We start from the raw sequence: 25,897 nt of genomic DNA, 5'->3' as shown, positions 1-25,897 counted from the left end.
GGCTCTTGATATATTAATATCCTCCCTCAGAGAGTGGGGCTGGGCCATTAATATGGAAAAGGTACAAGGCCCAGCCCAGAATGTATTGTTCCTAGGAATCTGATGGCACGCAGGCAGGAGAGACATTCCTGAATCTGCATGGAACAAGGTTTTAAATTTTGCCATCCCCACTAACAAGACTGACACCCAGAGTTTCGTGGGCCTCCTTGGCTATTGGCGGCAGCACGTTTCCCACCTCACCATGCTCCTGAGACCCTTCTATAGGGTCTCTCGAAAGAAGGCCACCTTTTCCTGGGGGCCTGAACAGCAGGCTGCTTTTGAGACAGTGAAGCAAGCTGTGGAGCGAGCCCTGCCACTTGCTCTCTGCCAGGCAGGTGTCCCTTTTGTGTTGCAGGTCTTGGCCAGTGAGACGGTCACCAAATGGAGCCGCTGGCAGAAGATCCAAGGGCGCAGAGATGCTTATGATGTCGCCAGCACCTTCAATAAATCAGACTGCTGGACTTGCGTCCGAACCCCAGCACACGCCGGTGAAGCTCTACCACTTACACCAATCCCCCGGATGATCTTCGAATGAACTGTTGACATAGACTTTTTGCGTCTGTTGGGTTCGGTATATCGGTTTGGGGGGGGTGCCGGTTGGCAGTTCCCCACTACTCCCCCCACCACTACAGCACATTCTTTCCAGCGATCCCCGATGGGGTGGGTGTTTCAGGAGCTGGTATTTCCCTTCCTACAATTTGACCTCCACCCGAGTCCCGACCCTCAGAGTCATCCCACAGCCACTGCCAAGGGAATGCTGGTGCAGACTCCAGAATGAGCACAGTTCCACCTTTTCAGTTGGCCATAGTGAGTGTGAGCGAAACTGGTATCCAGGTGCCTCAGTGACCACTGCTGATGGTGCCACTAAGCTGGGGGCTCCCTGGACTTCGAACGGGACCCACTGGATTTGCGGCTACAGTGCCTACCCGTGGCTCCCTATGAGCTGGTATGGCTGCTGCTTTCTGGTGTTCGTGGTGCCCTATATCCACACTCTCGATGAACTTGGGGATCGAGAGCGTGGATATACCCGGCATACAGCAGCCACAGGGACAGGAAGGCCATCACGGAGGCGGAGAGGTTCTGGATGATAGACTTCCCCACATTTGGCACGGCCTGACTGTCCCGTAAGGTCTTACAAATGACCAGAGTGCTCCAGACGCTGGGTGATGAAATGAGGATGGCAGCGGAGCTGGCTGACGTCAGGCTGATAGCCCTGCAGAATCGGGTGGCCATGGATTACCTACTCGCTGCGGATGGTGGTACATGCGCAGTGATTAGTAAGGAGCACTACACTTTTATCCCTGATGAATCCAGCAAACCACCAACCTGGCTGCTCACATTAGGGACTCAGTGGCCAAAATTCAAAAAGCGAGGGAACAGCTCCTCCAACATGACACCTTATGGGGAAAACAGGTGGCTGTTTGGGTCACTTGGGAATGGTGGGCAACTGTCACCCACTGGGCCACCACCCTCGTTTTAGTTGTTATAGTTCTTTGTATTTTGTGCTGTGCTTGTCAAGTTATTGGAGCCACTTCTGCCTTCCATTAGTGCCACATGCTGACGCATATTTCTTTGCTTAGTTTTAGTTATCCCCATGATTGGTATGTGGTATAACTTCTGAGGGCTGGAACGTAGTATGAAAACACATGGCTGTCATGTGACAGAGACAAAACTGACCCCTCTGGTCGGAGGACAGCATTGCTCATTGGGGTGGAAGCAACACCACTGTCAATCAAGGTTTGGCTCCACCCCATCCATTAGGTGTACACCTAAGGATTGGTCTTGGCGAGCACCTTTGTTCCTGGGCATACCTGACCATTGGCTTTGATAAGCACCTTTGTCCTTGACCCCAAATCATTGGCTTGTTTCAATTACCTGGTCTGGCTCCACACAACCTTCCAGCACTATAAGAGTGCTGCATGCTCCTGGCTCTCTCTCTCTTGACTGCCCTAGGAATTGTGGAACAACGCTGAAGAGACCATTGGCAAGAGTGAGCGCTGCCACTAGGTTTAAGAGTGTCCTAGTAGATCCCAGGAAGCATTAGAGCCAATGCTTGTGCAGGATCAGGGTGTTCAGACATTGTATTGTTTAATCCTTGATCATTTGTAACCAGTTATTGTGTGTGTGTGCATCTCACCCTTGTTGCGATTTCCCTCACGTTCGCAATCACCAACTTGTGTGTGTGTGAGTGTGCATCCGTTCCCATTCATTCTGTTCCAGTGTTTGCCTTTGCAATTAAACTATTTTGAAGATCCAATGACTGTGTCCAGAGTCCTCCATCTTTAAGACCCAAAAGAACCTTTTCACACAACAGCGATCCTTTCGATAAAGATCGGGCTATGACAAATTGGTGAGACAAGACACAGGGTCTAACCAGTGTCCTGTCCACTCCGATATGTTTTGGGAGTAAAATCTGGATCACACAAATTGCAGAAATTCCATTAACCCACCTCCCAGACATTGACTTCAGTCCAAGAGAGAAACTCAGTGATCACAAGGAATGTTACTTTGGAGAGTCCTTTTTTAGCATCACCCAAGGATTAATAGAATAATATACTTCTAGTGGAATAACATCACCATTTTGCAATAAGGAGAGCTCTCCTGCCTCTGTCAGCTGTCAGGTTTGATGAGGGGGATAACCCTCCCCAGGGACTGTTGAACATCACGACTTTGCCACTGATATGGGACAGGACTGAGCACCTTGCAAAAAAAAAACAAATGTCTAACAACATCACAATGCTGATCTAACCAGGATTCACAAAAGCAAGGAGCCTACAGTGTAGACCTAGGTTTACACATTACACACTGCAACAATGATCATCCAGACGAGTTCCATGCATTTTCTATTTTTCAAAGGAAATTGCTCATGATCTTGTTTCGAGAACGAGGGGTTAAGAAATATACAACGTCATACTTTGTCAAATGATACATCCCCTGTCAGACAGGCACAGTGTGCATTACATCTGCTCTAATTTCAATCAAAGGCACAGTCACATTAAAGGTTTCAACACTGACACAAACTCAATCACCCTCCACAATAAGTGTCAGAGAGCAAAAATGCCCATGTGGCCCAAAGTGACCGAGTGTGTAAATGGTGTACACAACTTACAGAGAGCTGCGATGTTACTGAGCGGACGATGGTGCTGCGGGAGACATGCAAAAGTGCAGACCACGTGCGATGAGTTAATGAATCATTCTCCTCCAAGCCTAATGGTTCTGACATGAAACGGGAAAGTCCATTGAATGCAGAAAATAATTCCAACCTGTAGCAAGAGGGAGACTTCTGTCACTTCTCTGGATTCCTGGTTTGCTCTGTTGTTGCTGGAGAACGAGTCACCCATTCCTTCCTTTTAAATGGTTCCTTTCAACTGCTCAGACGTCTCAACAACTTCACTGGAGCACAATCACACAAAGCTGACACGAACCCAGGGGACAGGTGCCCCAAAGCTTGGTCAGAGAGATGTTTTATTCATTCATCATCTCACGTCCATCACCGATTGCTCTACAATTGAGGGGCTTGCTGGGCCATTTCTGATGGCGGTTCAGATTCAGCCGTATTGCTGCAGGTCTGGAGTCACATACCAGCCAGACCAGATGTGGGTGACAGATTTCCTCCCCTGAAGAACAGCAGTGAACTGCATGGGTTTTATGACAGTTCAAAACCTTCCACAGTTCTCACCACCAATGTGAGCTTTTTACTCCAGAATGCATTTATTAATTGAATTTAAATTCCCAGCTGCCAGGTGGGATTTGAACTCCATCACCAGATCATCAGCCCAGCAACTTATGGATACACTCTTACCAGAGCTGCTCATTTCAAGGAGGAGCGATTGGAGTCTGCTGTGGAAGTTTACTGAGTGAGCTTCAGTGTTTGCAAGAAAGACTGCTAAAGACACAGCCACCAACAGAAGGAGTGCAGGTGTATGAGTGACCAGAGTTGGAAGGATGCAACCTTTACTGAAGGTTGTGTGGGAGGTGAAGGTTGCAGAGATGGGGAAGGCCACGGTCACAGTAAGACTGGAACGTCCGGATGTGAACTTTTTAAATTGAATGAATCCCAGACTCAGCCCAGACAGAGAAAAGGATTCTCATTGATTCGCAGTGCTCAGTGTTACTCATCAATGCCACAGGGGCTCCAAGCAGAGAAAATACTGAACTGTGTCTCTGCTAAGGAACCCGCATGCTTCTCTCTCTCACAGTAACAAACGTTGCTTAGCCTCACTGTAAACTTATTGGTCACAGTCATTGGAAGGGGATTCTAAACCTTGTTGGCACGTCTTTTGTTCTGAGTTTATTTTCACAGTGAAAACTTGCAGCAATATGTGAAACCCTGGGTGTTTCTGTAATTCTGTTTCCAGTAAATACAGCTGTAAAGTACTGATGATCTGTCCTGACCCTAGATAAGCAATAGAAAAGTCTCCAGTAAGATTCTGAGCTTTTCCATTTTCAATCCACAGAATTGTCTGTTTTTATTCAAAATCCTGGCATTGAAGAGATCTGGATCAACAAGACCGCTGTCCTGAAGTGCACGATTATCTGTACTGATCCGAGCAAGGTCCACATCTCTTGGGAGGTGAGCGGGAAGGACAGAACTAAAGAAGCTGTGACCCGACCACCGGAGAGGGAAGGGATCCGAAACACAGTGATTAGTGAACTCCAGACCAGTGTCGAGGAGTGGTTCAGTGGGGTGGAGTACGTGTGCTCTGCCCAACAACCTTCTTCACCCTCATCAGTGTCAGCGCAGACAAAAAGTACCAAAGGTGGGCAAGAGATCAATGACTAAACGGCCAATGTTAGTTACCTGAGTAAAAGTGTTTTACTAGTCTATTGTTTGTTTTGTTACGTAGCAGCAACAATAGAAATGCAACGAGCCAGGTTTCCACATTAAAATCTATTTATTAATAACTACTTGTAATAATAAGAGAAAAGAAAATGTTAGATATTAGATATCAATCAAAATAAACCAAAGTATGTGTGTGGCAAGTTCCCAAACCCCAAGTCTAGGAACAGTTCTCAAAGTTCAGTTCAGCAAGTCATGAAGCAAAACGATGAGCAAAGGCTTCTGAAAATGACGTTAGAATGTAGAGAGAACATAGAGAGCAGTTTACAAATTCCACAAGTTCCACAATGGAACCAATACGACACCTCAATCGTCAAAGAACTCTTTGCTTTTAGTCAGAGATACCTGCCACTTCGAGGGCACTCGATACAGGGCCACCCACAGATATACCTGCTTTCCAATACAGGTTAACGACAAAGTGGACTCCACAGATTACTCCAAAAATCCACACATTGGATTGTAAAGTGACAGTCACAAAAATAATCCACACATGGATTGTAAAGTGACAGACACAACGATTGTGCTTCACTTGTAGATACAGAGGCTGGCAGTCAGTGCTACCAACTCTCACATCTCTCATTCCCTTTCTCTCCCTCTCTCCCCCCAACCCCCCCACCCGTGCAGTTGCCAGCACATTAGTGAATCCGCCTGCAGACACTTACATCATTCCAGTTATAGACGCTTTCTCGCTCCCACTCGTAGTAGTCAAAATAAAGCCACACACACTACTGCACTACCATCCAGGTGCCTTAAAGGGACACTCACCAAGTAGCAACCTGGCTCGTAACAGTTTGCTTGTCTATTCCAGTGGAGACAAAGGGTCCCGAGGTCAGACTGCTGCCTCCACCACAGGAAGAGACCAAGAACAGGAGCACGGCCACCCTCGAGTGTGTGGTCTCTGGATTCTACCCGGACTGCATCAGTGTCAGCTGGGAGAAAGGCAGCTCCGTGATCACCTCCAACACCAGTGCAACACTGACGGCTCTAGAGCAGGGGTGGACTTTTAGTGCCAGCTACTTCCTGACCGTGAGCTTACAGGAGTGGAAGTCAGACTCAGTCTTCAGCTGCACAGTGACACATCCCCCCTCCGGCACCCGTATCAAGAAGCAAGTGAAGAACATCCAAGGTAGGGACTGGGACTCACCCCAGGATTGAAATTGTTTGCTTTGCACTATAAACTCTGCCAGACAAGGTCAACACTGAAACATGGTGCAGCCCTGCTGTGGTTATGTGAGTGAAATGATAATCTAGAAGCCTGGCTAGAGAAATAATTGCATCTCTGAAAATGTTTTCATAATTTGAGGACAATCCAAACCGTTTCACTGCACAGGCACCCTGGAGAGCCCTGAATTTTAAAATATAAAGCAAATGTGCTGGAATATTTTTCACCTGAAATGCTAATTTTGTTCGCTGAAACTCTAGAGTATTGCATCCAGTTCTGGTTGCCACATTTCAGGAAGGATGTGGAGGCTGTGGAGAGGGTGCAGAAGAGGTTTACCAGGATGCGAGGGCATGTGCTATAAGGAAAGGTTGGACAAACTTGGTTGTTCTCCCAGGGTGTCAGAGGCTGAGGGGAGACCTGATAGAAGTTTATAAGATTATGAGAGGCATAGATAGAGTAGACAGCTGGTATATTTTTCTCAAGATCAAAATACCTAATACCAGATAGAGGGCATGCATTTAAGATGAGAGGGGGTAAGTTCTAAGGAAATGTGCAGGGCAGGTTTCCTACACAATGAGTGGTGGGTGCCGGGAATGCACGGGCAGGGGTGGTAGTGGAGGCAAATACGATTGAGGTGTTTAAGAGGCTCTTTGACAGGCACATGAATGTACAGAGAATAGAGGGATGTGGACATTATGTTGGCAGAAGGGATTAGTTTAGTTAGGCATTTAATTCCTACCTTAATTAGTTCAGCACAACATTGTGGGCTGAAGGGCCTGTTCTTGTGCTGTACTGTTCCATGTTCTAATCAAGAAAGAATGCATTTAAACTTTTGTGAAAAAAACTAAATATTTCTGATGCTTAAATTTTAAAATATTGAGGAAAAGTGCTGGAATAGTTTTTACCTGAAATGTAAGCTGTGTTTCCCTCTCCACAGACACAGCCTGAAATGCTGGGGAATTTCTGTATTTGTTTTAATAACAGTTTAAGTGAAACAGCAAAAATAATGTAAGAACCAAACTTGTTCATGTACATTCCTTCGGGGTGTTTACCCTGTCTGCTCAATAGGGGAGCTTCATTCCTTCACCAATGTAGATAAGTCTCAGCTGATCTTGATGGGACCGGCAAAGCATTCACTGGAGCTGAGCAAGAAATGTCGGTCCTGTCAGTGATGCACTCGTCCACTGGGAAATGATGAAATAATAATTGTGACGTTTCTCCCAGATGAATGTTCAGATACCCGCCCCTCAGTCACTTTAAGCAAACCTTCCTTCGAAGAGATCTGGACGAACAGGACGGCGACCATTCTGTGTAAGGTGGTTCACAATGATTTACAGGGATTCAGGGTAACCTGGCAGGTGGACGGAAGGAGGAGAGAAGATGGGGTGAGGACTCAGGGTCCACACAGCGACAGAAGTGAAGACACGATCACCAGCAGACTGACAGTCCCTTCTCCAGAGTGGGACAGTGGGGCTGAGTACTTGTGTTGGGTGGAAGACAAGAGTTTGCCAATGCCAGAGAAGAGATCCATCAAGAAGGACACAGGTACGTGTGGACAGAGCTCGGTGTGAGTCTGATCTTCACAAATGGACAGATTTATCACCTTCCAGCACTGTGACAGACAGAAAATGAGCAGCAGTGGGTCACTGGGCCCCTCCATCCTGCTCAGCCATTAAAATATGGTCTTGGCTGATCATCCAAATTCAGTCCCCTGTTCCTGTTTTCTCTCCATATCTTTTGATCCCTCCACCCGAAGAAATATATACAACTCACTCTTGAATATATTTAATGATGAGGCTTCAACTGCTTTCTGTGGGAGAGAATTCCACAGGTTCTCACTCCCTCTCACACCTACACAACTCAGACTGCCACCCCTGGTCCTGGATTCCCCCACCATCCCCCAACATTCTTCCTCCATCCAGTCTGTCCAATCCTGGTAAGAATTTGACAGGTTTCTATGGGATTCCCTCTCATTCTTCTAAACTCCAGTGAATGCCCAGTACAGTTTGTCAGAGAGAATGAGGGACCAAAAGAAGATTGAACCCTCCTGATTAACCACATCAGTAAAATCCCAAATCCCGACAGCAGCCTCACCCATAACCACATTGGCTCCTGTGTGGTGAGTTCCTGTGATGGGGTAGAGGGAGAGGGATTTGCACCTTTCGAGTCTCTGTGTTCAGTGGCTCCCGTTGATTAAACTGAATAGACTAACCTCACTGGAAGCTATCAAATGCACCAGATTCAATATTTCCACTCCACAAATCCCAACAATGAGCAGAAAGGGAAAAGCCTTTAGTTTCAGGTAAAGTGAAGTCCCTCAAAATGCAGACATTGCCCATGTTGGTATAAAATCAGAATGTGTTGTGTTGGGAAGTATTGAATGATTCAGTCTAACTGAGGTTCTCTCTGTTTCCCAGGTGGTGTTGTGACTCGTCCTCACGTCTATCTCCTCCCCCCTTCATCAGATGAGGTAGAGACAGATCAGACGGTGACCTTGATGTGCCTGGTCACCAAGCTCTCTCCTGCAGAGAACTACATGGCCTGGATGGCCAACGACACCCTTCTGAAGACAGGGTTCGTGAACCAGCCGGTGACCAAGGACACCAGAAGCGGCTGGAACACAATGACCAGTCAGTTGAAGGTTTCTCCAGAGGACTGGAGTAGCGGCACCACTTTCTCCTGTCTGGTGGGGCATGAGTTGATCAAAAACCGTCTGTTCCGAAGCATCAATAAATCTCACAGGAGACCCACCCTGGTCAATCTCCCACTTGTTCTGACTGATAGTTTTAAATCTTGTGTATAAAACAGCATGATTCAATAATAAAACCCTTGTTTTGTTAGTTTTATGATTATTAGCTGTCACAGAGGATAGTTTAACTCATTAAAACATGATCAAAATCTGGACCTTTTAAAATAATTAGGAACAAAATTAGAATCAAGAATCAAGAATCAAATTAAGCTACAAACATGATTCACCACAAATCTCAGAGCATCTGGGTCCCGTTTCAGAACATTTTCTGCCATGTTCAAGTGGATTTCAACACTGCGTGGGATTGCACGAAGCAAGTGGATCACAGAGAGGAAGAGGAAGGGGAAGGGGAAGAATCAGGTACTAGAGAGTACCCTGTGGCTGTACCCCTTGACAATAAGTTCTCCTGCTTGAGTACTGTTGGGGGAGACAGCCTACCTGGGGGAAGCAACAGTGGCAGTGCCTCTGGCACAGAGGCCAACCCTGTGGCTCAGAAGTGTAGGGAAAGAGAGAGGAGGGCAGTAGTGATAGGGGACTCTAATAGTTAGGGGCTCAGACAGGCAATTCTGTGGACGTAAGTGAGAATCCCAGATGGTATGTTGCCTCCTGGGTGCCAGGGTCTGGGATGTCTCTGATCGGGTCCCCAGCATTCTCGAGCGGGAGGGAAAGCAGCCGGAAGTCATGGTGCATTGATGGTACCAATGACATAGGGAGGAAGGGGAATGAGGTCCTGAACAGTGAGTTTAGGGAGCTAGGCAGAAGGCTGAAGAACAGGACCTCAAGGGTAGCAATCTCAGGATTGCTGCCAGTGCCACGTGGTAGTGAAGGTAAGAATAGCAGGAGATGGCAGATGAATGCGTGGCTGAGGAGCTGGTGCAGGGGGCAAGGTTTTAGATTTTTGGATCATTGGGATCTCTTCTGGGGAAGGTGGAACCTGTACAGAGTGAATGGGTTACAGCTGAACTCAAGGGGGACCAATATCCGTGCAGGCAGGTTTGCTAACATGGTTTGGGAGGGTTTAACCTAGTTTGCAAGGGGGATGGGAACCAGAGGGATAGGTCAGTGGAAAAAATGCATGGAGTAAAGACAGATGTAATATATATAGAGAGGTTTGAGGAAGTAGAAGCAGAGTATAGGGTATAAAAGTAGTAAGGTGGATGGGCTAAAGTGCATTTACTTAAATGCAAGGAGTATCAGGTATAAGGCTGATGAACTGAGAGCTTGGATAAAGATATGGAACTGATATTGTGGCTCCTGCAGAGAATTGGCTGTCACCAGGGCAGGAATGGATACTGAATATTCCTGGATTTTTGGGTTTTAAAAGGGATAGGGAGGAGGGGAGAAGAGGAGGAGGGGTGGTGTTACTGGTCAGGGATACTATTACAGCTGCAGAAAGGGTGGACAATGTAGCAGGATCCTCTCTGGAGTCAGTACGGGTGGAAGTTAGGAACAAGAAAGGAGCAGTTACTCTACTGGGAGTATTCTACAGGCCCCCTAGTAGCAGTAAGGATACTGAGGAGCAGATTGGGAGGCAGATTTTGGAAAGGTGCAAAAATAATAGGTTTGTTATCATGGGAGACTTCAACTTCCCAAATATTGATTGGCACCTGCTTAGTACCAAAGGTTTAGACGGGAAAGAGTTTGAGAAGTGTGTCCAGGACGGATTCCTGTCACAGTATGTTGACAGGCCGACTAGAGGGAATGCCATATTAGATCTAGTATTAGGTAATGAACTGGGTCAAGTGACAGATCTCTCAGTGGGTGAGCATTTGGGGGACAGTGACCACTGCTCCCTAACCTTTAGCATTGTCATGGACAGGGATAGGAGCAAAGAGGACAGGAAGATATTTAATTGGGGAAGGGCAAATTATGAGACTATAAGGCTGGAACTTGCGAGTGTAAATTGGGATGATATTTTTGAAGGGAAATGTACTATGGAGATGTGGTCATTGTTCAGGGATCTCTTGCAAGATGTTTGGGCTAAATTTGTCCCAGTGAGGCAGAGAAAGAATGGCAGGGTGAGGGAACCATGGGTGACAAGAGAGGTGGAACATCTAGTTAGGAGGAAGGAGGCAGCATACATAAGGTGTAGGCAGCAAAGATCAGATAGAGCTCATGAGGAATACAGGGTAGCAAGGAAGGAACTTAAGAAGGGGCTGAGGAGACCAAGAAGCGGACATGAAAAGGCCTTGGTGAGTAGGGTTAAGGAAAACCCCAAGGCATTTTTCACATATGTAAAGAGCAGAAGGATGATGAGAGTAAAGGTAGGACCAATTAGAGACAAAGGTGGGAAGATGTGCCTGGAAGCTGTGGAAGTGGGTCAGGTCCTCAATGAATATTGACCAAGGAGAGGGGCATTGATGATGCTGAGGACAGTGTTGGTAAGGGTAATGTTCTAGAGCATGTGGATATCAAGAGAGAGGATGTGTTGGAGCTGTTAGTAAGTATTAGGACAGATAAGTCCCCGGGTCCTGAATATTCCCCAGGCTTCTCCGCAAGACGAGGGAGGAGATTGCTGAACCGTTGGCCAGGATCTTTGAGTCCTCATTGTCCATGGGAATGGTACCGGAGGATTGGAGGGTGGCAAATGTTGTCCTCTTATTCAAAAAAGGTAGTCGGGATAGTCGAGGGAATTATAGACCAGTGAGCCTTACGTCTGTGGTGGACAAGCTGTTGGAAAGGATTCTTAGAGGAAGGACCTATGGGCATTTAGAGAACCATGGTCTGATCAGGGACAGCCAGCATGGCTTTGTGAAGGGCAGATCATGTCTCACAAGCCTGATAGTGTTCTTTGAGGAGGTGACCAGGCAGATTGATGAGGGTAGTGCAGTAGATGTGGTCTTCATGGATTTTAGTAAGGCATTTGACAAGGTTCCACATGGTAGGCTTCTTCAGAAGGTCAGAGGGCATGGGATCCAAGGAAGCTTGGTAGTGTGGATTCAGATTTGGCTTGCCTGTACAAAGCAGAGGGTTGTGGTGGAGGGAGTGCATGCAGATTGGAGGGCTGTGACTAGCGGTGTCCCACAAGGATCGGTTCTGGGACCTCTGCTTTTCGTGATTTTAATTAATAACTTGGATGAGGGGGTAAAAGGGTGGGTTGGCAGGTTTACAGGTGACACAAAGGTTGGTGATGTTGTGGATAGTGTGGAGGATTGTCGAAGATTGCAGCGGGACATTGGTGGGATGCAGAGTTGGCAGATGGAGTTCAATCGGGAGAATGTGAGGTGGGACACTTTGTAAGGACAAACTCCAAGGCAGAGTACAAAGTAAATGGCAGTATTCTGGGTAGTATGGAGGAGCAGAGAGATCTGGGGGTTCATATCCATAGATCCCTGAAAGTTGCCTCACAGGTGGATAGGGTAGTTAAGAAAATTTATGAGATGTTAACATTCATAAGTCGTGGGATCGAGTTTAAGAGCTGCGAGGTAATGACGCAGCTCTACAGAACTCTGGTTAGACCGCAATTGGAGTACTGTGTCCAGTTCTGGTTGCCTCATTATAGGAAGGATGTGGAAGCATTGGAGAGGGTGCAGAGGAAATTTACCAGGATGCTGCCTGGTTTAGAGAGTATGCATTATGAGGAGAGACTAAGGGAGCTCGGGCTTTACTCTTTGGAGAGAAGGAGGATGACAGGAGACATGACAGAGGTGTACAAAATATTAAGAGGAATAGATAGAGTAGACAGCCAGCGCCTATTTCCCAGGGCACCAATACTCAATACAAGTGGGCATGACTTTAAAGTAATGGGTGGGAAGTTCAAGGGAGATATCAGAGGAAGGTTTTTACCCCAAGAACGGCTGGGGCATGGAATGTGCTGCCTGGGGTATTGGTGGAGGAAGGTACAGTGGTCAGATTCAAGAGATTGCTAGATAAGCATATGGAGGAATTTAAAATAGAGGGAGATGGGGGAGGAAGGGGGTAGATAGTCTTAGGCGAGGTTTAAAGGTCGGCACCACATTGTGGGCCGAAGGGCCTGTATTGTGCTATACTGTTCGATGATTCTATGGTTAAATCTTTGCATGTGTCAATGTACTGATCCAAGTTCAATAAATGTGACATGAAAGTGTTTGGTTTGTGAGTGTCCCTTGTTAGTGTAGTTTCTGGAAACAGGAAATGAGTAACTTTGGACATGAGGTGTGGTAGGTGAAGCACACGCGGGGAGAAATAGTTTTGTTTAGATCAATGGTGTCCCAAACCTTCCCGCATTGGGTGTCCTCACACCATCCCTGGATCTGTTGTCGACTGATGGACAGAGATTGTTTGCGATCATTAGCCAACAACTCCATTATCACTGTGTCCTGTGACAGAAGGTGAACGGATTGCACCATAGTCTTTCCTCGTCTAACTGTCACAATGTACTCCAAGCAAGCTCCCAGAGAACAAATCGAATCTGGTCAGATCTTCTGTGTTTAGCTGCTCATTGCATGATAAATATTGGCTGAGAACTCGAAGGAGAACTCTCGTATTCCTCTTCCAGTTGTGTCAGGGGATGACTGAGATCTACCTGATAAGCATCTGCTTAAACCCTCATCCCAATGACAGCACTTTGAACGGTGGATCTGACCCTCCGGAGTTCTCTGGAGTGTTGGTCTTGATTATCAGTGCAATGCCCTGAAGAGAAATTCGACAGCACTTTGAACGGTGGATCTGACCCTCCGGAGTTCTCTGGAGTGTTGGTCTTGATTATCAGTGCAATGCCCTGAAGAGAAATTCTAAGAGGAGACATTGCGAACCATTGACCCACACATGACATCTGTGTCAAACAAGGGGGATCACTGTCCTCAGTCAGTTTGCTGTTGCTCACCAGCTCTGCATGTGTGAGGCTGAATAAAAGAAACATCTCAGTGTTGGGAACTGTTCTATTCCAGTGGCATATTTAAACCTCTGTCTCTCAGGACTGTCAGACAGTTACAGAGGTTGGACAGTCTGGGTCTGTGTTCCTTCGAGTTTGGAAGAATGAGAGATGTCTTTACTCAAACATACAAGATCCTAAAGGGGCATGAGAGGGTAGATGTTGAGATGTTTTCACCAGTGAGAGAGTCACAAACAAGGGGACATAGTTATAAAGTCAGGGGCCGGTCATTTAAAACTGAGGTGTGGAGAAATTTCTTCCCTCAGAGGGGGTGAATCTCTGCAATTCTCAGCCCCAGAGAATGGTGGAGGCCAGATCATTCCATATATTTAAGGTGGAGAAGGATAAACATTTGAATTCAGGGCTTTGGAGAAAAGGCACAGAAGAGGAGTTGAGGCCAGCACAGATCAGCCATGATCATACTGAATGGCAGGGCAGGTTTGAGCTACCTGGTGATCTGCTCCTGCTCCCATTTTCTTTTGTTCTTGTGAGACGAGTGGAGACAGAGACGGAGAGAATTGCAAACAGAGACAAAAGATGAAATGGGAAAGAAACAGACAGAGAGAGAAATAGTGTGTGAAAGAATCAAAGAGGGAAGGCAGTAGGACAAACTGAGAGGCTAAAGCAGGGAGAGACAGAGACAGAGACAGAGGGAGGCCTTCTAATGATTTACTGGCCTCAGTGCTCCTCCACTGGGACCTCACCCCTCACTGTATCTCCAGAATGTCACTGATACTCTGTGCAGAGTGCAGAATGCTGTTACGTGGTTCACAATCTAAACAGGGTTGTGACGAACATTCGGCTGAAATCCTAATGCACTGTTTGTGCTCAAGTGACTGCAGCTGCGACACCAGTTCTGATCCAGTTCACTGAAGGTCCAACACAAGCAGCTTTATTGTTGGGTCAGAGATTAGATGTTATATCTGGAGGGGTGATTGAGGACACACTTTCCTCCAGCTTTCCACAACATCTCTCCATGTCATTGATCACACTGAATGTCCAGAGGACTATATCAGCCAGCCTTTATATTGGTGGAGGTTTCTGAGTTCCATTGGAGCAGGCATTGTGGAATGTGACTGGAGATCACTCATGAAATTTGTGTAGTCCCAATGAGAGGTTAAATGTATGTCAGTGTCACCAATCAAAGAAAATATGAAACAGTCTGGGTGGTGAGTGTTCCACAATGCTGGTGTGTTTTGGGAGACATTAAACGAGTACCTTGGGACATGAGGTGTGGTAGGTGATGCAGACTCAGGAGAAAAGGGTGACTTTGGATCTACGGTGGCCAACACCTTCCACCAGTGGGTGTCCCCACACCATGCCTGGATCTGCTGTAGACTCATGGACAGAGATTGTTTACAATCATTCGTCGACGACTCCATTATCACTGCGTCGTCTGTCAGTCAGGGTGACAGAAGGGGAACGAATTGGACCTCGGTCTTTCCGAGTCCACCTGTCAAAATGTACTTGAAACAACTCCCACATAGCCAATCGGAAATGGCCACATCTTGTGTGTTCAGCTGGTTTGGGAATTGGCAGAATGACAGGAGACAGACAGAAGAGACGACGGGTGGGTACTGAACCCAGCAGGATGTGATGATGAACAGTATCCTGCAACGATCTTTGTTGACACTGTAACTATTAACTGACCTTATTAATGACGTAGATCATGGGATGCAAAGCCATTTCTCTGAGCTTCCAGCAACAGTAAAGCAGGTGCCATTGTAAGAAGTGTGGCAGGAAGGTTTAAAGTGTCGAGGTGGCAATAGATGAAGTGAACGGGACAACTGCAGCAAAGTGAGATCATTGACGGGGGCAGGTCCGAGGGGCCAGGAGGTCTCCTCCAGCTCCTGTTGTCTTCTGCATAAAACAAAATGCTGGAGGAACTCAGCAGGTCAGGCATCATCGGTGGAGGACACTGGACAGTCGATGTTTCAGGTCAAGACCCATCACCTGGACTGAAAGGTGGAGGGGATGTAGCCAGTATAAAGAGGTGAGGGGAAGGGAGGCAGCAAGAGCTGGCAAGTGAGAGGGGGATCCAGGTGAGGAGGGGTGATCGGCAGATGGAGGAAGGAAGAGCAGAAGTAGCGACAGAGGCTGGGGGGTGATCGGTGGAGGCGACAAATGGTTGCAGGGAATGGAATCTGATAGGAAAGGAAGATGGAGCAGGGAACCAACCCAGTGAGGTGGGGAGGGCAGATGGGAACAGGTGGGGCAGGGGACCCAGTGGGAGGAGTGTGTGGGTGATGGGCAGATGGATTGGGTGGAGAGGGGAAAGGAGCAGGGTGATGGGGGCTGGGGGTGTGATGGGTGCAGGAGGAGGGAGAGAAGGGACAGGGGACGAGCAGGTTGCATGGAATTGGAGACGTCAGTGTTTGATGTTCAATACTGAAATCTCCAATTTCAGGTAACCTGATCCTCCTCTGTACCTTTTCCCTCTCCTCCTGATCTCCCCAGTTCCTGCTAAACCCATCCCAGCCACCCCATCATCCTGTTTCTTCTCCCTCCTCCACACACTCCCCCTACTGTTCCCACCTGCCCTCCCCACCTCCCTCATTTTGTTCCATGTCCCACCTTCCTTTCCCATCAGATTCCATCATCAACAGCCCTTTGTCACCACCACCTCTCACCTCCAAGCCTATTTCCAATCTACCTCCTCCATTTGCCGATCAGCCCTCATCACCTGGATCTACCTTTCACTTGCCAGCTCTTGCTGCCCCCCTTCCCCTCACCTCGATCTCCCCTCTATCAGACCAGATGAAGGGCTCGACCCAAACCACTGACTGTCCACTACCCTCCACAGATGCTGCCTGACCTGCTGAGTTCCTGCAGCATCTTGATTTTGCTTCAGATTCCAGCCTCTGCAGTCTCTTGTGTCCCTATTTTCTTGTGTTCTTGTTTTCTTATGACCCACAGATTGGGGTTTGCATCAGGAGCAAAACCTATAATGGTTCCATTTTCCTGCTTCCCAATCACTGAGTTCAGTCAATGATAGAAATTTGGTATTCTCAAGTTCAGGTCGGTGTTTGGTTAAATTCCACCCTAAGGCTTACAAAATTAAACACTGCTTTTGGATTAGCACTGCAGCACAGGGCTGAACACTTGGCAATCTTCAACATCAGGGCACTGCTGATTGAACCTAAATTCACAAATCATTGCCCAAACTCCGATCAAACTTTACCGATCTATGACTGCAGAATGTTGCTGTGCTGTTTCCCCAAAACTTTTGAAAAGACATTGGCCACACACTTGTTCAGACGTCAGTGGAAAGAAATAGAGAACACTGTAAGTTTATTGAAGAAAGGGCCCTGTCAACAGGCCCTCAGCTCAACCTGTAGTCAAAGCAGTTCACTCCTGTTACCTTTGTACGATTCAGTTTAAACACAAAGACAGGCACCCTCCCTCTCCACACAAGTCTTGGAGAGTGAGATCAGTCAATGTGGACCAGAGTGAATGTGTGTGTGGATGGTGCACAGAACATACAGTGAGCTGAGAGGTATCTGAAGTGACGATGATGCTTTACAAGGCAGGTGACAGTGTAAAATACATGTGATAATTGATCAAACCTTCTGTTCCTAGTCCAACGATGGCATGTGCTATGAGGAGAGGTTGGATAACTTGGTTGTTCTCTCTGGAGTGGCGGAGGCTGAAGGGAGATCTTATAGAAGTTCATAGGATTATGAGAGGCATAGATAGAGTAGACAGTCAGTATCTTCTGCCCAGGGTTGAAATGTCTAATACCAGAGGGCATGCGTTTAAGGTGATCGGGGGTATGTTCAAAGGAGATGTGCGGGGCAAGGTTTTCACACAGAGAGTGGTGGGTACCTGGAATGCGCTGCCTGGGGTGGTGGTGGAGGCAGATTTCAATAGGGGCATTCAAGAAGCCCTTATATAGGCACATGAATGTGAGGAAAGTGATAGGATACGGACATTGTGTAGGCAGAAGGGATTAGTTTAGTTGCACATTTTATTACAAATGTAATTGGTTTGGCACAACATTGTGGGCTGAAGGGCCTGTTCCTGTACTATACTGTTCTATGTTGTATGATTCAGGTTTGAAATTTGGGGGGAAATCCCTCTCTGCAGAAGTAATCACAACCTTGAGAAGAAGGTTGTGACAACCTCCAGATAATATTCTATTTCCTGTGTTTTGTGCGGCCATTGCAAATGATCTTTCCTTGCCTGGTGATCAGCAACAAGTTCCTATCAAATAGTTCCTTTACAGAAATTAAACACACCGAGTACTTCACTGGAGCATTGACAGACAAAGCTGTCACCAAGCCAGGGGACAGGTGCTCACAAACCTGGTCAAAGATGTTTGATTCATTCAAAGAGTTTGGACCTCAGTGGCAAGGCCAGCATTACATGCCCATCCCGAAATGTACTTGAGGTCAGGGCTTGCTGGGCCATTTCTGAGAGCAGTCACAAGTGGGTGTGGAGTCACATATGGACCAGAGCAGGGATGATGGCAGATTTCCTTCTATCACGGACGTCAGTGAACCAGATGGTTTGAACAATGTAGTCGTCTTGTTGTCAGTGTTATTGACACTGGATTCATTGCAGAATTGGTTTAACTGAATTTGAATTCTCAGCTGCCTTGTTAGGATGTGAACTCGTGTCTCCAGGACAGTTGCTGAACCAATATGCTACCTTACCATATGTGATTGTTTCAAGGAGCAGCTTGAAGGGGGACAGAGGGGATTTACTACTGAGGTTTAGTGAGTGACTTCCAGAGCTTTTGACCAATGTTACAGAGAAGGCACAGTCACCGGTCACAGGAGTCCTGTTCACTGAGGGACAACAGCAGGAGGAGTGTAATATTCTCTGAATATTCTTGTTTTGTTGGTGGAAGTTACAGATATGGAGAGAGGCAGGGTCATGGAGATTTGAAAGTCAACATCAGGATTTTCAAACTGGAGGAACCCCAGGCTCAGTCTGAACAGAGATGAGAGACCTCAATGATTCAGCAGGCCCAATGTCTCCAATGGATCGACAGTCCCACACAGGTACTGAGACATGAAGAAATCAGGAAATGTTTTCTTTTGTCAGAAACTGCATCTCTCATTGCATTTCACAGCTCTGAGATTGCATTTTATTGACAGCACAGCAGCTAAATGTCGCACAGCCTTGCAACTACCTTGAAGTCCCACTGGTTCCCCAGGAAATAAGTTAACTTATGTTTGATTTTGCTTTCCCTGTCAAAGGTTGTAAGCAGAGACGAACAACCCACCCCTTAAACAACCCTGATTTCATTCCAATGTAGTTTGTAAAGAGTGAGATTCAGTGCAAGTCTATGCTGAAGTGGAGAAGCCAGCTGACACCAGAGCTCGTTCGGTTTGTAAGTTTTCTATTTCTCATCTGCAGACTTGTCTGTCTTTATCCAAAATCCCTCCACTGAAGAGATTTGGATCAAAAAGGCCGCTCCTCTGGTGTGCATGGTTGTGGGTGCTGATCTGAGCCAGGTCCAAACCTACTGGCAGGTGAGCAAGACGGAGAAAATTAAAGGAAATGTGACCAAAAAACTGAAGGAGAAAGGGACCCCAGACACAGTGATCAGCCAACTCCAGACCAGTGTGGAGGAGTGGTCCAGTGGGGTGGAGTACACGTGCTCTGCCCAACAACCTTCTTCATCCTCAGCACGGACAAAGAGTACCAAAGGTGGGCATGAGACCAGCGATTAAATGGCCAACGTTAGTTACCCGGGTAAAACTGTTTGACATTTCCATTGTTTGCTCGTCTATTCCAGTGGAAACAAAAAGACCGAAGGTCAGACTGCTGCCTCCACCACACGAAGGGACCAAGGGTAGGAACATGGCCACCCTCGAGTGTGTGGTCTCTGGATTCTACCCGGACCTCATAAACGTCACCTGGGAGAAAGACGGCTCCCTGATCTCCTCCAACACCAGTGCTACACCGACTGCTCTGGAGCAGGAGGGCACTTTCAGTGCCAGCCATTTCCTGACTGTGAGTACAGAGGAGTGGAAGAAAGGCTCAGTCTTCAGCTGTACAGTGTCTCATCCCCCCTCCAACACCAGTGTCAGCCGGGAGGTGAAAAGCATTCAAGGTACGGTGCTGGGATTCACTCCAATGTTGACACACTCTGCCCCTGCCACAAACTAGGGCCAAGCAAGTTCGACACTGAATGACAGGTGTGGCATTGTTGCGCTTGTGTCAGTGAATTAATAACCCAGAGGCATTGGGTTCTGAAAAATAATATTTCCTTCAAGGCTTCAGGTTCTTCCAAAACACTAACACAAGGTCTGTCCGTCCAATGTTAAAGGCCCTCAGGGCCTCTGTGTACCATTTCAGATAGATGTGTGAGAGTGCAGCACTCCTTCAGTACCAGCAGCAGGAACTGTGACTTCACTCTGTTCCCAAGCCTCTGATGTGACAGTGCAGAATTTTAATTTTAGATTACAAAGTAAAAACAGGTTAAAAGTTGTTGTTATCAGTAGAAGTGATAATGAAACTGAAAGTCACATAAAACCTAACTGGTTCACTGATGTCCTTCTGTGAAGGACACCCACGTTCCTACCCTGTTTACCCTTATCCTTCAGTCCCACACCAATCTCTTCACTGCCCTCTGATGGACCTGGTCATTCATTCAGTGGAGCAGAGCCGGAAATGCCGGCCTTGTCAGTGAGGGAACGATGAATCAATGTTTGGACACCAGCATCTCAGAAACTTGAAGCAAGTCTGCCTGTCAGCAGAACCGGAGGAACATGATGATGACCACCTTATGTGAGCAGCTTCTCAGTGATTTAGAGGAGTTCAGGGTCACCCAGGAGATGGACGGAAGTGAAGGAGAAGATGGGTGAAGACTCAGGAATCACAAGGAACAGGGATAAAGACATCTTCAGATGACAAAAGGTCCTGGGGCAGATTTGGAGAGTGGGGTTGAGTTCTTGTATTTGTACAGTTGTTTGCCAACACAGGAGAAGAGGTCCATCAGGAAGTCCCAGGGTAAGTCAGGATGCAGCTTGGTAGAAGCCTGTGAGCAATGGGGTGATGTGTAACGTCTGCTGGCAAGTTGTCCAACATTCTGCAGAACTGCTTATGCACCACTTGTGCTCAAGTAACTGCAGCCGTGACACCAGTTCTGATCCAATTTGCAGTGTTTCATGTTTTTCACTGAAGATCAAACACAAGCAGCTTTATTGTTGGGTCGGAGATTAGATGTTATTTCCAGAAAGGTGATTCTCTGCACATTTTCCTCCTAAAATCTCTCTGTGTCGTTTGTCACACTGGGTGTCTGGAGGCCTATATTCACCCGATATTCATTCAAGGAATGTGGGCTTCGCAGGCTGAGCCAGCATTTAATTGCCTGTTCTTTGTTGCCCTTGACAAGGTGGTGGTGAGTTGCCTTCTTGAACCACTGCAATCCTTGAGGTGTGGGCATCCTTCTGACTTTCCAGTCGTTTATTACAACTGAATAGCTTATTGGGCCATTTCAGAGGGCAGTTCAGAGTCAACCACATCGCTGTGTGCATGGAGTCACATGTAGGCCAGAACAGGTAAGGATGGTGGATTTCTTCCCTGAAAGGAGGAAGATTTCCTCCTCTTACAACAATCGACAATGGTTTTCATGGTCATTCTTTAATTCCAGAACTGGAATTTGAATTTATCACCATCTGCCATAGTGGGATTCGAACCCAGTTCCCCAGGACTTTGCCCCGGGTATCTAGATTGTTAATCCAGCGATAATACCACTGCGCCACCCTCTCCCCGATGGAGATATCTGAGTTCCACTGGAGCAGGCATTGAGGAATCTGGACACCAGACAGTTGTTGAGTTCCAGCAACCCAGAGAGGTGCACAGTTCTCAGCCAGGGAGAGAACCAGTGCTAAAGCAGTGCAGAGTACACCTGTGATGCCACCCAAATGTTATCTCTTTCTCTCTCCGCAATTGTTCTCAGACCTGCTGATCACTTTCCACAATTTCTTTTTTCTTTCCAAAAGAGAAAGGCCTTTATTTTTAGACGTGGAGAGGTCGCTAGTGATATAAAAGTTGCTGAGGTTGGTGTGAGAGCAGAATATTCAAGGTAAGCATCAGATGAATAAAAGAGTCTATTCCCAGATTTGCTCTCAAGGCTGCCCTCCCCACCAGATCAGATGGACATGTGTCAGTTCACTGGGTTCTTTGCAGCAGAGATTTCCATGGACAGGGTGGCCAACAACACCACTGGCCAACCACCAATTGATGGTTGAACCTATAACAGTGTGGTTTACCTCAACATGACATCACCCTCACTTCAACAATCAAAATTAATTCCTATATCGTCAACTGTGAATGAAAATATATCCCATGATCAAATCCATATCAAATATCATTGACCAATATTTCTGAGATCCTGTATTCCTCTTAAAACTTGTTTGTGTCGGGTCTGATCCTGTTTGAAACCTGTGTGGGCTCCAGGAGAAGTTAAAGGTGTGTTTTCGTCATTGTAACCAATGAAAGTTCAATAAAGAAGATGCAGAAAGGTTTCGGCTGTCAGTGTTCCTTGCTGGTATGTTTGGGCAGACAGTAAATGAGTGACTTGCATAAGGGGTGGGAGGTGTTGCCTGGCTGGGAGGAACAGGTGACCTTGGATCAATGGTTTCTGGTCTGTCTCTCACTGTATACATTTATAAATATTTATGTACATATGTGCGTGTGTTATAGTTTCCACTGCCCATAGAACCATAGAAGAATACAGCACAATACAGGCCCTTCAGACCACTCTAATGTTGTGCCGCCCTTCAAACCACACCTAAGACTATCTAACCCCTTCCTCCCACACATCCCTCTATCTTAAATTCCTCCATATGCTTATCTAACAATCTCCTGAACTTGTACAACGTATCAGCCTCCACCACCACCCCAGGCAGTGCATTCCATGCACCAACCACTCTCTGGGTGAAAAACCTCCCTCTGACATCTCCCTTGAACTTCCCACCCATTACCTTAAAACCATGTCCTCTTGTTTTGAGCATTGATGCCCTGGTAAAGAGGCACTGGCTGTCCACTCTATCTATTCCCAATATCTTGTATACCTCTATCATGTCTCCCCTCATCCTCCTTCTCTCCAATGAGAACAGTGCTAGCTCCTTTAGTCCCTCCATATAATCCATACTCTCTAATCCAGGCAGCATCCTGGTAAATCTACTCTGCACCCTTTTCATCACCTCCACATCCTTCCTATAATGAGGCAACCAGAACTGGACACAGTACTCCAAGTGTGGCCTAACCAGAGTTTTGTAAAGCTGCATCATCACTTCGTGGCTCTTAAACTCGATCCCCCGACTTATGAAAGCTAACATCCCATAAGCTTTCTTAACTACCCTATCTACCTGTGAGGCTACTTTCAGTGATCTGTGGATATGAACCCCCAGATCTCTCTGCTCCTCCATACTGCCCAGGATCCTGCCATTTATCTTGTACTCCGCCTTGGAGTTTGTTCTTCCAAAGTGTACCACCTCACAGTTCTCTGGATTGAACTCCATCTGCCACCTGTCAGCCCAGCTCTGCATCCTATCCATATTCCTCTGCAAGCTTCGACAGCCCTCCACACTGTCCACAACACCACCTATCTTTGTGTCATCTGCAAACTTGCTAAACCACCCATCCACCCCCTCATCTAAGTCATTAATAAATATCACAAAAAGTAGAGGTCCCAGAACCGATCCCTGTGGGACACCGCTAGTCACAGCGCTCCAATCCGAATGCACTCCCTCCACCACAACCCTCTGCTTTCTACAGGCAAGCCAATTCTGAATTGACATGGCCAAGCCTCCCTGGATCCCATGGCCTCTGACCTTCTGAAGAAGGTCCTGTCCAAAGGATAGAACATTCCTGATCAACCTGATAGGTCAACGGTTTAAAATATTCAAAGTTAGTGGACAGGGAAAAGTATTTTTATCAACTTTGTGAAAATATTTGCTGACATCCTTCAGAAAGTGGAGAGATACAGAAAGAAGGGGCAATGGGTAGGCAGTTGTCTTCATGTTATTGGGGTTTTGTTGACCTTCATGAAACATCTGCAGGAAACTGACAGTCTGACTCTCTCTATTGTTTCAGAATCCTGCACAGACTTGACAGGAGAGGAGGGGAAGGAAGAACTGGGAGACTTGGATGGAGATGACAATGTGCTGGCAGTTGCTGCCTTTGCCATTCTGTTCGTTATCAGTTTCCTCTACAGCACCTTCGTCACCATTGTCAAGGTAACCAAATGACCAACAACAGGGATATCCCATGAAGCCCACACTTTCACCTTCCATTTCTCACCACACTGAGTCGTCTGACTCTGGGATCCCAACTACAGCACAATCAACAGACGATGCAGTCTGGGGCCTTTCACATCCCCTGGGACTTTGAACCTTTCCTCTTTACTATTATCTTCTGGGCCTTGATACAGCAAAAGGTGACAGAATGTGACTGGGTATCTGGGGCAAGGAAATCAAACAAGAGTTGTATTTAGTGAACAACAGGGTACTCAGGACCCAAAACAGGAGCCCAACTGCAGGATCACTCTGAGGCCCCAAGTGATATCCGCACTGTCCTTTAGGGGTGACCTCAGAGGATAATGACAGACCACCTGTCCATGGGGGTCCATCTCCCAGAACGAGGACAGACTGCATGTTATTTGGTTTCCCTATCCTTACAGGTTATAGTCTGTGCTGCATCTTGGCACACACAATATCTTACTCTCCCGTCTATATTTCAGGTTCAGCAGTGACCAGCAGATACACGACCCACATTCAGTCAAGAAATCCCCGTGTGGCTGCTGATGTTTGGAAATGGAGTCTCCCTCTCACTCACTCAGCAATCCCAGGCTACTGCTCTGCAACCACTCACTTCAGGAGATAAACTTCCAAATGCACTGGGGATGCTGGAGGGGAAATAGGGGGACAGAGAAAGGTAGGTGGGAGGGACAGGAGAGGACGTCACAGTGGGAACATGTCAGGGTATGTGACACTGGAGGGGGGCGGAAATACACTAAGGGGAGAGGAAGGCAGGGTTAATGTTAGGGAATGGGGAGCAGGGGATGGCAGTGTGGTCAGTGAAGGAGGAGAGGGGAGTGAGGATGGGGGTATTGATATTGTGGAGCATGAAGGTGACCTGTGGAGTGGGGGTGTGAGGAGGGTGGGCTCGGGGTCTTGCTCTGTCATATTTTGTAAATCAGATGTTGTGGAAATCATTGCCTTTAGCTTATTTTTCAGTTTTCTGCTGGAGTGTACGTCTTGATTTGAAATTAGATGAATTAAAATCAAAGAAAAGAAGGAAATGAAATGATTGGAGTTGCTAAGACTGACAGAATCTTAGTTCTCTCACCACTGCAGCAACCTCACCCGCCTCAAGATCCAACAAGTTGGTAATTCATCCCAGGACACATATCGGAGAGATTTTCAGCTTTTAATGTGTGAGTGTAGCCCCACCCTCACTCTTCATGGTCATAAGGGATTCCCACAGTGGGAATACTGGAGTGCTGCACCCCGAGAAAGATAGAGCAGTGGATGTAGTGTACATGGATTTTAGCAAGGTGTTTGATAAGGTTCCTCATAGAAGGCTCATTCAGAAGGTCAGGAGGTGTGGGATCCAGGATAACTTGGCTGTGTGGATTCAGAATTAGCTCACACATAGAAGACAGAGGGTGATGGTAGATGGAGCGTATTCTGCCTGGAGGTTGGTGACCAGTGGTTTTCCACAGGGATCTGTTCTGGGACCCTTGCTCTTTGTGATTTTTTAAATGACTTGGATGAGGATGTGGAAGGGTGGGTTTGTAAGTTTGCTGATGACACAAAGATTGGTGGTGTTGTGGATGGTGTAGAAGGTTGCTGTAGATTACAACGGGACATTGACAGGATGCAGACCTGGTCTGAGAAGTGGCAGATGGAGTTCAACCCAGTAAAGTGTGAAGTGATCTACTTTGGAAGATTGAATTTGAAGACAGAATACCAGGTTCATGGCAGGACTCTTAGCAGTGTGGAGGAACAGAGGGATCTTGGGATCCATGTCCATAGATCCCTCAAGCTTGCCATGCAGGTCAGTAAGGTGGTTAAGAAGGCAGATGGTGTGTTGGCCTTCATTAGTTGGGGTACTGAGTTCAAGAGCCACGAGGTCATGTTGCAGCTCTATCGAACTCTGGTTAGACCACACTTGGAGTTCTGGTCATCTCATTAGCAGAAGGATGTGGAAGCTTTAGAAAGAGTGCAGAGGAGATTTATCAGGATGCTGCATGGATTGGATAGTATGCCTTATGAGGATAGGTTGAGAGAG

General features: G+C 47.0%; 1 protein-coding gene and 1 gene segment (V, D, J or C); both read left to right on the top strand.

Annotated features, from left to right (window-relative positions):
- The window catches only part of LOC127576491 (uncharacterized), a 605,240-nt gene that overhangs the window by 12,765 nt on the left and 566,578 nt on the right, over nucleotides 1-25,897 (top strand). Inside the window, exon 4 of the mRNA XM_052026972.1 lies at nucleotides 4,497-4,799. Coding sequence (XP_051882932.1) covers nucleotides 4,497-4,799 — 303 coding nt within the window. The remainder of the gene's footprint in view (nucleotides 1-4,496; nucleotides 4,800-25,897) is intronic.
- Nucleotides 18,919-23,996, top strand: LOC127576515 (Ig gamma-3 chain C region-like). The segment is given in 3 exon segments: nucleotides 18,919-19,300; nucleotides 19,389-19,706; nucleotides 23,699-23,996. Coding segments are annotated over 3 exon segments (696 nt in total).

The sequence above is a fragment of the Pristis pectinata genome, chromosome 12, assembly GCF_009764475.1.
Source record: "Pristis pectinata isolate sPriPec2 chromosome 12, sPriPec2.1.pri, whole genome shotgun sequence".
Taxonomy (NCBI): domain Eukaryota; kingdom Metazoa; phylum Chordata; class Chondrichthyes; order Rhinopristiformes; family Pristidae; genus Pristis; species Pristis pectinata.
This window is presented reverse-complemented; position numbering and strand designations above follow the sequence as displayed.